Source organism: Embiotoca jacksoni, unplaced genomic scaffold (assembly GCF_022577435.1).
Source record: "Embiotoca jacksoni isolate LCO1_2020_lvr unplaced genomic scaffold, fEmbJac1.0.p SCAF_1, whole genome shotgun sequence".
In the NCBI taxonomy this organism is placed as follows: Eukaryota; Metazoa; Chordata; class Actinopteri; family Embiotocidae; genus Embiotoca; species Embiotoca jacksoni.
This window is the reverse complement of record NW_027185229.1, coordinates 8,801,371-8,814,930: the sequence shown is the minus strand read 5'-3', so window position 1 is coordinate 8,814,930 and position 13,560 is coordinate 8,801,371. Positions and strand designations below refer to the sequence as shown.

Here is a 13,560-nt window from a genome sequence, read left to right as displayed (position 1 = left end):
TACTTCATATTTCCTTTAATATTAAAGAGGGTGTGGACAGATGGATTAATTATGTTCATGTGCGCACAGGCACGTCTCTTAAAATGCATGGCAGCCCATCCAAGGTTTATTAATCATCCTTTAATGAGAGATTAAACACAGAGATTTATTAACACAATATGGATGCAGTAAATCAGATACTTGAGGGAGATCTCCTTACTGGTAAAGTCGTTAAACATAATAACAATCTCAATTTAATGTCTTATTCATGATAAGTGCTCCATGCAGCAATTCACAGAAAGATCAACTCAAACAAATAAATCAATTATTTTTTCATGCTATTTTATAAAGTTTTTCTCTGATGTTACAAGTATAATAATAATAATAATAATAATAATAATAATAATAATAATAATAATAATAATAATAATAATAATAATAATAATATGATAACAGCAAAAGGAGAAACAATCTATATTGTGAGGATGAATTTGCACCCAGGGCAATTGATGAGTTCTTCAAACAGATTTATTCAATTCAAATTGGCCATTTCTCTCTTCCTGACTCTCATTAACTGTTAACTGGTTTTATAGATAATTGCTAAAGTTATAGGACTGAAGCAGAGAGAGCAGAGCAATTATCAAGTAATAACTATTATAGCCCATTATTAAAGTATCTCTCCCATTGTTAAACTCCAGTGTCCTTCATGGACCCTCTCATCCCGCATGAAAAAGTAGTTTGCTACTGTATGCATATAGTTGAATATACACAGGTTGGAAAAAAAACCAAAAAGAAAACCAGGAAGGTCTTTAAAAAGATTTTTGTATAATAAGCAAGGTTTGTTTTACTTCTCCTTTGTTTCGTTGGATGGCAGACCAACGACATGCAAGTATGCATGACAGAGGAGCTTTTAATTTGAATACTTTCCATTGCTTTAATGAAGTGCGCTAACACTTTAGTCAACATCTGTACTCTCCAGTTGCTGAGACGTACCAACTCAAAAGACAAATGCTGCCATCTGTCGGATGATCAGTGTAACTGATAATGCTGCCTTCATGACTATGGGAATATAGAAATACCACTTAAAGAATACAGCTAAAGCTACGTTAACTTACATACCGTCTATCCTCTAGAGCCTGTAGCTACACTCAACAATAGCACTGCTAATCTAAAATTAAAAATCATCTAAATTTACATCTGTCCGACAACACGGATTGTGTTGCCGAGCGTCGAGAGTTTAGTATTTACTACCGCCAACTTCGACATGTGAAGGCATCCAAACATGGCGGAGATGGATGAGCCGTAAGTAGTAGCCGAAGAAACAAGCAAGAAACGCCGAAAGATGCTTTCAAATCTCATTAACCCACGAAAGCACAGCATGAATCAACCTTCTTTTATTCTCTCTTTTTAGGGAGAAGAAAAGAAGGAGAGTAGTGGAGCTGACTGAAAAGTTAGTGATCAATTGGTAGAACTGGCGGAAGGTTTGAGGTTACAAGACAGGAGGAAGGTTAACGTTAGCTAGATGAGAAAGCTAAACCTGATACTGGCTGTAAACTAAACACATCAGTAGCTAGTTTACGGGGAAACATCCTGGCTCGCTGGCCGTGAGTAACTAACACGTATTTACAGCGAATGTATTGCGGTATCATTCACCTCCGAGCTAAGTCAGAGGGTGTACCTTTTCACTGTTGACATGTCAGCTAGTCACCTAGCCTAGCTACCGGCAGCTGTCCAGGCAACAGAGATGCTAACAGAAATCCAGAAAGCGTTTAGAAACGTCCACCAGTCAAATACGCAGTTTTACTACATGTTCAAAAACGTTACACGTGTTAGAGGACACGACGGTGAAAGGGCAGACATGAAAACACAAGGGAAGGGTTAAGACAGCACGCCGACTTTGTTTCCTGGCTCTTAAAATGTATTGCATGATCTGCTGTGACTAGTAAATAGGACCCTTCCTATGTGAGAGTCAGTAACAACACTGAGTTGAGTTCTTGGTTGATTTTTATTTTTTTGCATGATCTCAGTAAACGTAGAGCTTTCAAACCATATGTTGTTGCTATGCAATCCATGATTTGATCCTTTTGAAAGTGTCAGCGATGCTGCCGATGGTACATCCTAAATGCGCACATTGTCTTCAGGATGGTGGTGGATGAAGGCAACGCGAGTACCTGTGAGTGGGAGGGTCGCTGGAACCATATCAAGAAGTTTCTGGAAAGATCAGGGCCGTTCACGCATCCTGACTTTAGACCCAGCACAGAGGTAACAATGTCTGGGAGGGATGTGATGCTAAGTTGTCATTTGATCCGTCCTTAGTTTCTCTGATCTATAAGGGTTATTAGGGTTTTAACTTTTATGATCTCTCTTCGCAGTCCCTACAGTTTATGTTAGAAACCTGTAAAATCCTGGTCATTGGTGCAGGTGGACTGGGATGTGAGCTGCTGAAAGACCTGGTATAATCACTGTTATTAATATTTGAAAGGTATAATTTAAATAGTAATGAATGGTCTGGTCAACTGTTAGTTTTCATGTCTGTGCTCTGTTTGTGGCTCAGGCTTTATCGGGCTTTCGCAACATACATGTTGTTGACATGGACACCATCGATGTTTCCAACCTGAATCGACAGTTCCTCTTCAGGTCAGTGGACAATTCTGTGGAAATGTCTGAGCCTTATTATCAATTCATGTCATGTTCTAAAGGAACATATATTTTAACGTGTGTAATTTTCATCAGGGCAAAAGACGTAGGTCGGCCCAAGGCGGACGTTGCAGCTGATTTTATCAACATCCGCATACCTGGATGCTGTGTCATCCCGTATCCTTTTAAAAGAACAGGTTCTGTAAGAGTTTAGGTGTTCGATTAGTTCCAGTTGTTTCGAATGTCTTAACCACAATTCTCATGGATAAAATGTGAAAAATGTTCCAAGCAGGTAATCCCGATGTCACAAATTTAAGAGTACAGAAGACACCATACTTAATTCTTAGGCCGTAAAAACAAGTGAGCATTCTCATGAACATGAACTTTTTCCTAAATGTTTTGTGCAGACATTTTAAGAAAATTCAAGACTTAGATGAAACATTTTACAGACGTAAGTATCTTCAGTTCTGTTCAATCCCCACTTTTGTAATGTATGGATTCACTCACGCATGAGTCAGTTTGATGCATGCCACTGCGGTCCTGGCTCACTAAAAATAAACCACTTGTGAAACCCTTACAAAAAGAAAAAACATTTAGACGATTAACAGGAGAGAGAAATTGTCCTCACTTGTGTACCGTTTCCTTCACTAAGAAGCAGCTTCAGTGATCCATCCCCACTCACATGTAGCCAATTGATATGATTTAACTGGGTTCCACATTCAGCTCTGTTGATCATACCATAATGGCTATTTATCCTTAAGGTTTTAAATTTCATTAAAAAATTTGATTTAAATTTCTTCATCTTTCTGTCTTCACTTAGAGTTTCATATAATTGTGTGTGGACTGGACTCCGTAGTTGCCAGGAGGTGGATGAATGGTATGCTGGTAAGTTATTTCTTTTAACGCGGTCTGTTTCTCTCAGCACTGCGGCTAACTGTTGCTACGTTTATAATCATAAAGCTGTAAGATATTCGCTAAAGGGAGCACGTTTTATGTAAACCTGTCTGTCTTTCGTTGTAGCTGTCTTTGCTGGTGTATGAGGACGGCATCTTAGACCCAGGGTCCATCCTTCCTCTAATTGATGGTGGGACTGAGGGCTTTAAAGGCAATGCCAGAGTCATTCTCCCTGGCATGACAGCCTGCATTGACTGTACCCTTGAGCTTTACCCTCCCCAGGTAAGTTGGCATAATTTTATTGAACAATGATTACAATTTCAACTTTGTCTTGCAGAACCATATCCTGATCAGTGTGCTTTTGCTAACAAAACCTGTCTTTGCAGATCAACTTCCCCATGTGCACAATAGCCTCAATGCCTCGTTTGCCAGAACATTGCATTGAGTATGTACGAATACTGCTGTGGCCCAAAGAGACTCCCTTTGGAGGTAGGAAATTGTCTTTGTGATATTTAGAGTGAACATGGTACCTATGATTTATGGCCCATCAAACCCTACCCGCTGACTGACATGAAAAAAAAAGAAGGAAATTTTAGTTTCTCTTTGTGTGCTTGTGTGTGGTTCAGACGGTGTGGCCCTGGATGGAGATGACCCAGAGCACATCCAGTGGGTGTACCAGAGATCCCTGGACAGGGCAGCAGAGTTCAGCATAACAGGAGTCACATATAGACTGACACAGGGTGAGCATAGAAAGTATATTGTTGCCACCAGAGCACTGTTGGTACTTTCCTGTCAGCTCCTGTGGAATATGATCCAAGGTACATAAAACAGAGCAAGCTATTGCTGCCTGACTCATTTTGGAACCTCCTCTCTTTTTCTGTGTCTGTCAACATTATTTATTTTCGTGCAACAAATGTGTCTCCCCAATGTTCACTCTGATCAGCAGATTTTGATGGCTTATATTTAATTTTTTCCTGGATAACTTTTAAAAAAATCTATTTCCTTCTGATTTGATCATTAGAAGTAATCTGAATATCCTCTGTAATTGTTGCAGGTGTTGTTAAGAGGATCATCCCAGCTGTAGCTTCTACAAATGCTGTCATTGCTGGTAAGTAGCTAAGACTGGATGAATGTGAGGGTGCTTCAGTAGAGAATCATGGACCTGATGCATTTATGAGAGATTATGAAAGTTAATCAATTCCAAATGGCACAGAGTAAACAGAAATGTGTACCTGGATGTAATCGTGTTTTCCTGCTTCATTTGACCCAGCTGCTTGCGCAACTGAAGTTTTCAAAATAGCATCAAGGTGAGTCTGCAGAATCTTTTTGGCAGCCATATCCACAAAGTGAATTTGTTTTTGTACCTCTCAATGTTTCTCATGAAATAACCGTTTTTATATACAGTGCCTATATACCTCTTAATAACTACATGGTGTTCAATGACGTCGACGGCCTGTACACCTACTCCTTTGAAGCAGAACGGAAGGTTTGTCCCTGAAAAGCATCTGCCAGCTCATGTTTGCTACAGTGACTAAGTTACCTGTTTGGATAAGGTGTGTGTGTGTCCATTCTGGTTTTAGGAAAACTGTTCAGCCTGCAGCCAAATCCCTCTAGATCTGCACTTTTCTCCATCATCCAAACTTCAGAACGTTTTGGACTACCTGACTGAGAGTGCCTCCCTGTACGTTTGCCTGCTTTACACTGAGTAAAATTCTGCTGATGGTCATGCTTGTTTTAGCATTATGCAATGTCTTCAACAACCAAATATAATCAATTTTTTAGACAAATGAAATCACCTGCTGTTACAGCAACAGTCGAGGGAAAGAACAAAACTTTATATTTACAGGTAATTCACTTCTGATTTCATGTCTTCTTGTTTTAAGTGCACTCTTATGGTAATGTGAGATGTGCCTGGATTAAATAGAGCAATTATACAAGTTTTGCCTGAGATGAAGTATTTTGTTTTACAGACGGTCGCTTCAATCGAACAGAGGACACGGCCAAATCTATCCAAAACCTTGAAGGGTGAGGTGCTTTTTTGCTGAGGATGTTTCTTCGAAATGGCACAGCTCACTCTCAAATTTCATCAGATGAATACACTGGGAATGTGCTTACTCAGTTATGTTATAACCGTGCTTTTTCCAGAGCTGGGGCTGTCTCACGGACAAGAGCTGGCAGTTGCTGATGTCACCACGCCTCAGACCATGTTGTTTCGACTCTACTTTACTTCATAGGACAAACTCAAGCAATCTTAAAAACTAGAACAGTTTACAGCGTAAACGGTCACACTGTTAATGATTGTAATTAATTTAATTGTTTTGATGTAAGTATCGACTAAAGTTGATGTTTCGCTCTGAAAAGCCAAATTCCAGCTTACACCTGGTCATATTCAGGATTTCTGCATCGATGTGTTCACGACAACCTAGACTGTGTTCTGTGCAAACAATGAGACAAGCAAAGGGTTACTTATAGGAAGGTTATGGGGTGCATTGGTCTGGTTTTATATATTTATTTATTTCAACACTTCAGGAGTTGTTTAAGCCAGTGAGGTGGTAATCAGCAGACACGGATAATGATGATGTGCAGACTGGAATAAAATGTTTTTCTTACAAAGTTTGTGTTTTCTTTATGTGCCTACAGATATTTGTGGAAGTTACATGATACTGACCCAACAGGTTTAAAATGTAGAATAGGGAGGGACGATTCACTTTCAGGGGTTTTGTTTGTGTATATAATTTTCAAAATATCAGGCTAATATCTAAATAAAAAATAGAGGCTGTAACATGAACATATTGATTTATGAATATATACTTGTTCTAATTATCTTGAATTCTGTTATTCTGTATTTGGCAGATTAATTTGTCAATTAAAAATTGATTTTGGAGGACTTCGCCCAGCTGATGAGCCATATTCACTTTCAGGTCTACACCAGAGCCACACAGACAGACTTACTCTATTTTTGTTTCTCTTCCAATACTTTTATTATTAACTTTTGAACACAATACAAAGACATGCAAAACACTACAACAATTCATGTCCCAGGGGTGCAGGCAAAAGTCCAGGAAAGTCCAACAAGGCTCTTAATTGAAAAGCAGAAATCATGACACAAAATTCCTTCAAAGATTCAATTCAGTATGTTTGAACATCAGTCCTGCGCCGTCACAGATGTTGTGTAGAGCTGAACACTCTTGGGAGCTTTTGAGTTCTCTGAATGTTTTATTCAGTCCACATAGTTTTTGAATTCATTCTTAAATATAGGGAAGAATGACTTGGAACCATTGAATTTACATCTGTGGATGTGGTATTTGGCAATAAAAAGATTTATTATAAAAAACTAAATTCGACATTTTTCCGCGAGCTCCCTACTTTAACGGCACTGGACGGGAGTGGAGTGTCGCAATTTTATCTCCATGACAACCGTTGCGGCGTCCAACATTTACATACCCGTAGTTAACGTCAACTTGGAAACTTGAGATTTTTAAAGCTCAGCTCGCCAACATTTGAGCAATGCAGAGGTTACTCAACTTGCAGTTGAATTTAAGATAAGGTATGGCACATTTTGTATTCTCTGTTGCGTACAGTATTAAGTCAGCAAAGGCTACTTGTTAATTTTATAGGACCCATTCAGAACAAACACTAACGCTAAAAACTAACGCTCGCCAGCTGATTAACGTGTCAGTGAATGTTAGATTAGTATTATTTGGCAGCAGAGGTCGATTAAAACTTTCCGCTGACAAACTGACACAAACTGTAATGTTGTTTAGATTTTCTCGGGAGCATACCTTAAGTGGATGTTTTCAAGTTCCCTTTCTGCCTTTCCCTTGTACACTTTTTAGTGGTCCTAGATCAGAAACAAAACAAAACGAGAGTTTAAAAAAAAAAAAAAAAAAAAAAAAAGTTTTATCAGATCTTGATTACATGTTACCAGTGGTGGAAGAAGTAGGCCTATTCAGGTCTTTTACTTAATGCCACTCAAAATAATACAGATGGGTATCTACTCAGATATTGTCAAATTTGGACTGAAGTACAGTACTTGAGCAAATGTAATTAGATACATGTCACCAATGCATGTAACATTAGCTAAAACATATTAAAGTAAAAGTTCTTATTGTCCAAATTATTTCTGAAGCAGAAAAATAAATCCAGACTCTGTTGTTCACACATAAATGATTTATTTCTGCCAAAAGATGGAAGACAAACATTTTCCTGGTTTTGGGGAACTGGTGCCTCGTCCCCCCAGCAGACCTCCAGGGCGCAGGCCTGCAAGTCACAGACACAAACAGATGGGCATCTACTCAGATATCGTCTCTACATTTAACTTCCAGGTAAAAGCAAACACTGCAAGCTCCACTCATTTGATTCTTCAAATTTTGCCAGATGTTATATTTTTTAAGTGCATGCAATATGCTGAGTGGCTGCTGTGCTTTGATCAAAAACCATGAAAAACCGGTTCTGTTTATGGTTTAGCCTTTAACAGGGGGACCTGAACCTCAGCAGGGGTCACAAGGCCAAATCATCTTGAAGTCCAGTGACCTGAACTCACCGAAAGGTAAGCATTACTGAATTGCATGGCATGTTTAGGCATTTTAAATCCTTATTTCTGAGACAGCAGCAAACTTATTTAGAAAAGAAGCCTATTATACTCCTCTATAAAACAATATTGTTGTGCTGTTTGTAAACATTTTTCGTCTTCATTGTTACCTTAGCTACAACTGCCAAGACTCCATCTGACCAGAGAGATCTTGCTGAAAACGATGAGCATGTACCACATACTTCCCAGCAATCATGTACTTCATACATCCAGGGTGGAGATAAACCCAAGGTCCAAATGCCCTATCAAACCAAACCTGGCCAGATCCCCCGCAAGTTACAGATAGAGAGGTATGTTCTGTTTCTGTGCATTATGTACAACAAAAGAGGACACCTCACCTAGCGTGGTGAAAGCTCTCATCTTGTCTCTCCCTGTCGTGAGCATATTCTACTGTAATTACTGCAGGATCAGACTCACAGGTCACGTGAGGGAGTGAATCAAATGTCTTATGTGGTAGTGAGTTCCTGTACTGCAGCTGATTCATTAGGGTCAATAAAGGGCTTTATTTTAAATACCTGTTGCTGCTTTTTTTTTTTACACGTTTTTTTTTTTTACAGACTTCGAAGAGAATACTTGAAATTAGATTTTGAACAGCTCCTGGCGAAAAAAGGCATAGACTCTAATCAACTAATGCCAAGACATCAAAAAAATTATGATAACTGCACGACTACACCAGACGACCCTGTGTCACCCTACCTCCCTCTGGAGGTGAGTTTGCTACAACTGCAGTCCTTTCTGCCACTTTTTCCTCTGATTACCATCCCAGTCTATATTTTGGTGTTGAGCACAATGACTTGCTTACCTACTGTATGTTTTCTCTTTAGATATTTGATAATGAGGATTATGACTGCCGGACACCAGAAGACTGGCTTGCACAGGGCAGTGCCGAAGGATCACTTGGTCGAAAACCTATTCATGCAAAAGCCCTGCTGCTTACAGATGACGAGATTCCTTCTGGTGAAATGTCCTTGTTATACTGTGTAAACACAAACAGACATTCTTTTCTGCTCTTTGATGGTTACTCTCTTGTCTCTCTTTTGTAGATGTGTCAAAAAGCACATCCCTAGAATACTGCTGGCATTTAGTTGTGGTTCTCCGCTATAGTAAAGAGAAATGCCAGTACCTGGTACAGAAGGTTCAACAAAAGAGCAGCCAGACAGATGAAGAACACAAAAGGAGTAAATCTCTTTGCTGTTTTTTTTTATGTCTTTGCTCTATAGTAACACAATATTGTATTATCATTTTCTGTGGTCTCTGTGTCTGCTGTTCCTGACCATCTATCTATGCCTTGCTAGTAGGCCATAAATACTGGGTACCCAGGATCAGACTCTTATTCAGTGCAGAGGACCCACACGTCTTTGTTGAACGGCTCCAGTTTGCCCTGCGCCTGAGGGAGAATACTGAGGCTCGGATCTTCTACAACTTATCTGTGTGCTGCATGCCCATCTGGCAGGGAGCACCATCTCTGGATATCAACAGTTTGCAGAGAATCAAAAAATTTGCCCTATCAGCTCCTGGCCTCAGGCTGAAAGAGTGAGTCATCTTATGTGTAATTATTACAGTCACTTTGTCCTTTTTAGTACAATCTGCTTTTATGTTAGATCCATCTAGTTGAAGTGTTAATAAGTTGGACTATTATGTTTGCAGTTTGGAGAAGTGTTTAGGGGAATTGGAGAAAGAGGTCAAACTGGACTTTGACCGCACAATGAACCGCTTGACCCTTGATAAAGTAGTGATGAGCAACCCTGAGGAGTTTTCACACATCACGCTGCCACAGAAGGACCCTGAGTGGGTAGCTCCCAAAGGTAACACAATTAGCCTTAAGGTGTATACATTTGGATGAAAATTAAGGAAATGTAGTATCAGCCAGCATGTATGATACACCTTCAAAATCTAAACAGTAGTTTGTCTTACCCACACAGCATGTGTTCCTGTTCCTGGCTTTAACTATAAGAAGAACAAAGCTGCATTGGTATTCAAAACCATGCTAACAAAGCCAGAAGCGATGTGTGTATTATCTGAAGTAAGGGCTGAGTGCAGCAAGGTAGCAACCATGAGGCTGTTCAACATCACCTGCATCGAACCACTTCGACTGGACAAGTTTGAAATTATGCAATCTCAAATACATAATCAGGTACTGTAGCATTCAGAAGATAATGAAGTACTTTTTTTCTGTCAGTAATATGATAATAACTTTCACTGTTATTTAACAGTTCATGTGCACAAAGTGCCAAACATAAACACAAATAAATCATAGCATATACGGTAGAACAAAAAACAAAGATTAATATAATAGAGTAAAATTTAACTAAAATGACAGGTTAAGCCAAAATAAAACAACTGTTAAATGAAAACACTTTGGGTGAAAGCAGTGTCTTAAAATGTTAAAAAGATGTCAAACAGATTTACTGTTCAGGGCTGCCTCTCAATCCTGTTTTTGTTCTGACTTCAGGAACACTGAAAAGTTTCTAGCCAGAGGACCTCAAGGACCAAACAGCATGTCAGATAAGATGGGGCATTTAGATATTTAAAAAAAACAATAAGTAGGAAATAGAAAATGGATGTTCTTACGGAGTGGTGACCAATGTCATGATTTAAGATACTGACACATGATTTATTTCAAAGTAGTTTTAATTTCTTTTAATTAAGTATTTAAATGCATACTTTGTGGTCAAAGTATTACCAGAATATTACCAGAACATCTTTTATTCCAAATCCCTGTGGTACTGGAAAAAGGGCTGTGCTGTACCCATTCATCTGAATTTACCTGGATACATTTTGTTTCTCATGTTAACTGGGAAGGACCAGAAACACAAACCTTGCAGACAAAAAATACATTAGAATTTGCCATGACTGAAGAAATATTAAATCTCTTTGTCCTTCTCCAGATACACTTGTATTTCAGGGAGGCGTGGTTGGTCAGGCTGAGCAACAGCATTCGTTACAACCTGGAGAATATTGGCAAAGGCGCGTACGACGTGAACGTTTCTCGCTGGGATATGTACAAGTTTTCCAAGGTGTACAAACTGATGGTAATGTTGCGCCTCAGCCTGCAGGATTCCCTTCGCTACCTTGTGCAGGATTCACTGATCAGCCTGACTCAGTGGCTGCTGGATGCCTGCCACTGTGTGCTGACGTGTCCTCAGGAACTGGTCTGGGGCATCAACCTTATCACTAGCCCCTACAAGTAGGATAGAATGCACCAGCACAAATTCCTTTATTTTCTTAAGTCAGTTATATGTACTTAATTTTAATAAATAGGTTAATGTGCTTACACTCCTTTATCCATATGTAGACCAAAGAATAATCCTCTGTTCCTGGTGGATTTGATTCTGGACCAGACTGGGGTGCATTACAGCACTCCTCTGGAGAGTTTTGAGACAACTATTGTTAACCTGTTTGACAAAGGCATTCTGGCCACACACAAAGTACCACAGCTTGAGAAGGTAAAAAAAAAAGCCTGCAACCACCTAAAATCACAAAACATTAAATTGAAAATAATAATGTAAAGATATAAAACTACATAATATGCTTCTGTATTCATGGATCATGACTAGTGTTCTATACTATAATGATGTTAAAGATTTAACTTTATTGATCTTCTCCATACTAGTTTGTGATGCAGAAGTTGTTCATCCGTGGAGATGTGTGGATCGACACAGTATGGCCGTGGGAACCAGAAGTAGTTGAGCTGAGAGAGAAGGTCCGCCATGCTATGATACAAACGGTTATACCTCTCAAGGCTTATGCTACTGAATATGAGAAACACTTAGAGCTACATAACCAAGACATAGAGACGCTTCTCAAGTAAGTTTTTGTTTGAAATTACATATCAGTGTTCTCACAACTCCCCCATAAGTGTGAGGATGATGAACACAGACTTATTGTTATTCAGTTTCTTATTGGATGAAATCAAGCTTTCCCCTGAATGTTTCCTTGTTTCTATTATGCCTATTATTTCGCTGCCAGATCTCATAATGTAGAACAGACATCCCAAGAAGTGAAGAAAGAGGTGGAAGAACAACTCAAAGAAAAGGAAAAGCTTGAACAATCTTTGCCGTCCTCCATTGTGATTGGTCCTCTTGTTGTCCATGTGGAGGCTGTACGTCAGTCTCTGGTAAAAAAAAGACAGGCTTTAGCCAATGCACTGCTGGACCGCCTTGCTCTGAAGCTCCGCAATCAGATAGGAAATGTAAGTTGTTTGTTTAGAGGCCAGAAAACCCTGAAGGTATTTTAGTATATGTCAGATATGACTTCTATGTAAAGAAAGTGTTTTGGTCATTTTTTTTATAACATGATCTACATGTATTTCAGCTGAGAAATGACATTTTCGATTTGCATTGTGAGTGTTGCTTTTTCATGTGTTTAGGTATGTGAAGAGTGCAACATAGTGAGCAGAAGGCTGAGTGACAAGCCCAGTAGCATCGAGGAACTGACAGAAAAGAGGGACTGGATGAAAGAAATCCCGGAACAGCTCAAGAGTCACAAGGTGCATATTGAGGGGATGAACCGGATATTCCTGTTATACATATTATTTGAAAGATTACTTGAGTCAATTAATACATCTTATGTTGTCCACAACAGAAAGTTATGAGCAAGATCTTGTCAGACTATGAGATAATAGAAGATTTTTTCTACTGTCTGTCAAATGAGGATGTTGACAAGAAGTAGGTGTATTAAGATTTTTTAATATAACGTTTATTTGAGATGTTTTGTGGAATTTAAAGGATTTATTATTGGGTTAATACTATAGTGGTTAAAGTGACTTACTGTGTCCGTGCAGGTGGACAGCTATTGGCTGGCCTCAAAAGATAATCAACCAGATGGAGACAGTAGCCATCCAGCATGTGGAGGATGAGGAGCGCTTCCGCAAGATCCAGCTAATTGATCACAGCAGCTTTGAGGAGCGCCTGGAGTCCATACAGGTCTGCTGAGCCAACTTGATTTTCTTTTGTTCTAAAGCTACTTAGCACAGTCTGTCACATCCTCACTAAATACCAGAACAGCTTGCAGGAGAGTTCTAAATAGTTTTCAGATTAATTTTCAGAGAGTTTCCTGACCTTGCAGCTTCATTTACACATCTGGAAGTGGCCCAATCTTTGTGCTTTAGCTTTAGTTTCAGTATGTATCAAGATAAATATGTTGATATTCTTTTGTTCTTGTTACAATAACTTGGTTTGCAGGGGCTTGTTGTCTGGTTTGCCAGCCATGCAGACATTGATCGTGCCCATGAGATGGCAAACGAGGTCAGGCAAACTGATAGGCAATTTAAGGAGTGCCAGACTATGGCCCAAACCTACAACACCAGAGAACGTCTGTTCGGTATACCTGTCACAAACGTACGTGAAAGAGACTTAATAATTTTTTATCTAATTTACTCATTGCAGGGAGTTTTCAAAAAACACCAATAGACATTTGTAATGCTTTTTCTAAGAATGAAATGTTAATGTGTTTTACAG

At 39.2% G+C, this 13,560-nt stretch overlaps 2 protein-coding genes across 5 annotated transcripts in view; both read left to right on the top strand.

Annotated features, from left to right (window-relative positions):
* The first annotated feature begins 1,245 nt into the window (after window positions 1-1,245).
* Window positions 1,246-6,123, top strand: uba3 (ubiquitin-like modifier activating enzyme 3). 4 transcript variants are annotated; one of them, XM_069148997.1, is made up of 18 exons: window positions 1,246-1,281; window positions 1,391-1,583; window positions 2,121-2,241; window positions 2,352-2,432; window positions 2,534-2,616; window positions 2,713-2,793; window positions 3,024-3,067; window positions 3,437-3,501; window positions 3,637-3,792; window positions 3,897-3,999; window positions 4,137-4,250; window positions 4,565-4,618; window positions 4,781-4,817; window positions 4,915-4,996; window positions 5,091-5,191; window positions 5,293-5,356; window positions 5,481-5,535; window positions 5,656-6,123. In XM_069148997.1, exons 3-18 carry the CDS (start codon window positions 2,122-2,124, stop codon window positions 5,742-5,744), a joined length of 1,329 nt encoding a protein of 442 aa, XP_069005098.1. In that variant the 5' UTR covers window positions 1,246-1,281; window positions 1,391-1,583; window position 2,121; the 3' UTR covers window positions 5,745-6,123. The 4 variants fall into 4 exon arrangements, with proteins under 4 accessions (XP_069005098.1, XP_069005015.1, XP_069004933.1 ...); XM_069148832.1 differs by having other exon boundaries at window positions 1,261-1,281; window positions 1,391-1,429; XM_069148914.1 differs by lacking the exon at window positions 1,391-1,583 and having other exon boundaries at window positions 1,257-1,281.
* Window positions 6,124-6,985: 862 nt separating this feature from the next.
* dnah1 (dynein, axonemal, heavy chain 1) overlaps window positions 6,986-13,560 on the top strand; it is a 32,674-nt gene continuing 26,099 nt past the window's right edge. Inside the window, exons 1-18 of the mRNA XM_069148695.1 lie at window positions 6,986-7,057; window positions 7,698-7,835; window positions 7,978-8,059; window positions 8,217-8,391; window positions 8,659-8,809; window positions 8,926-9,058; window positions 9,145-9,279; window positions 9,397-9,634; window positions 9,749-9,906; window positions 10,024-10,235; window positions 10,990-11,288; window positions 11,397-11,547; window positions 11,715-11,908; window positions 12,071-12,293; window positions 12,471-12,590; window positions 12,686-12,768; window positions 12,885-13,026; window positions 13,285-13,440. Of these exons, the coding sequence (XP_069004796.1) occupies window positions 7,698-7,835; window positions 7,978-8,059; window positions 8,217-8,391; window positions 8,659-8,809; window positions 8,926-9,058; window positions 9,145-9,279; window positions 9,397-9,634; window positions 9,749-9,906; window positions 10,024-10,235; window positions 10,990-11,288; window positions 11,397-11,547; window positions 11,715-11,908; window positions 12,071-12,293; window positions 12,471-12,590; window positions 12,686-12,768; window positions 12,885-13,026; window positions 13,285-13,440 (2,790 nt within the window). The 5' untranslated portion in view covers window positions 6,986-7,057. The remainder of the gene's footprint in view (window positions 7,058-7,697; window positions 7,836-7,977; window positions 8,060-8,216; window positions 8,392-8,658; window positions 8,810-8,925; window positions 9,059-9,144; window positions 9,280-9,396; window positions 9,635-9,748; window positions 9,907-10,023; window positions 10,236-10,989; window positions 11,289-11,396; window positions 11,548-11,714; window positions 11,909-12,070; window positions 12,294-12,470; window positions 12,591-12,685; window positions 12,769-12,884; window positions 13,027-13,284; window positions 13,441-13,560) is intronic.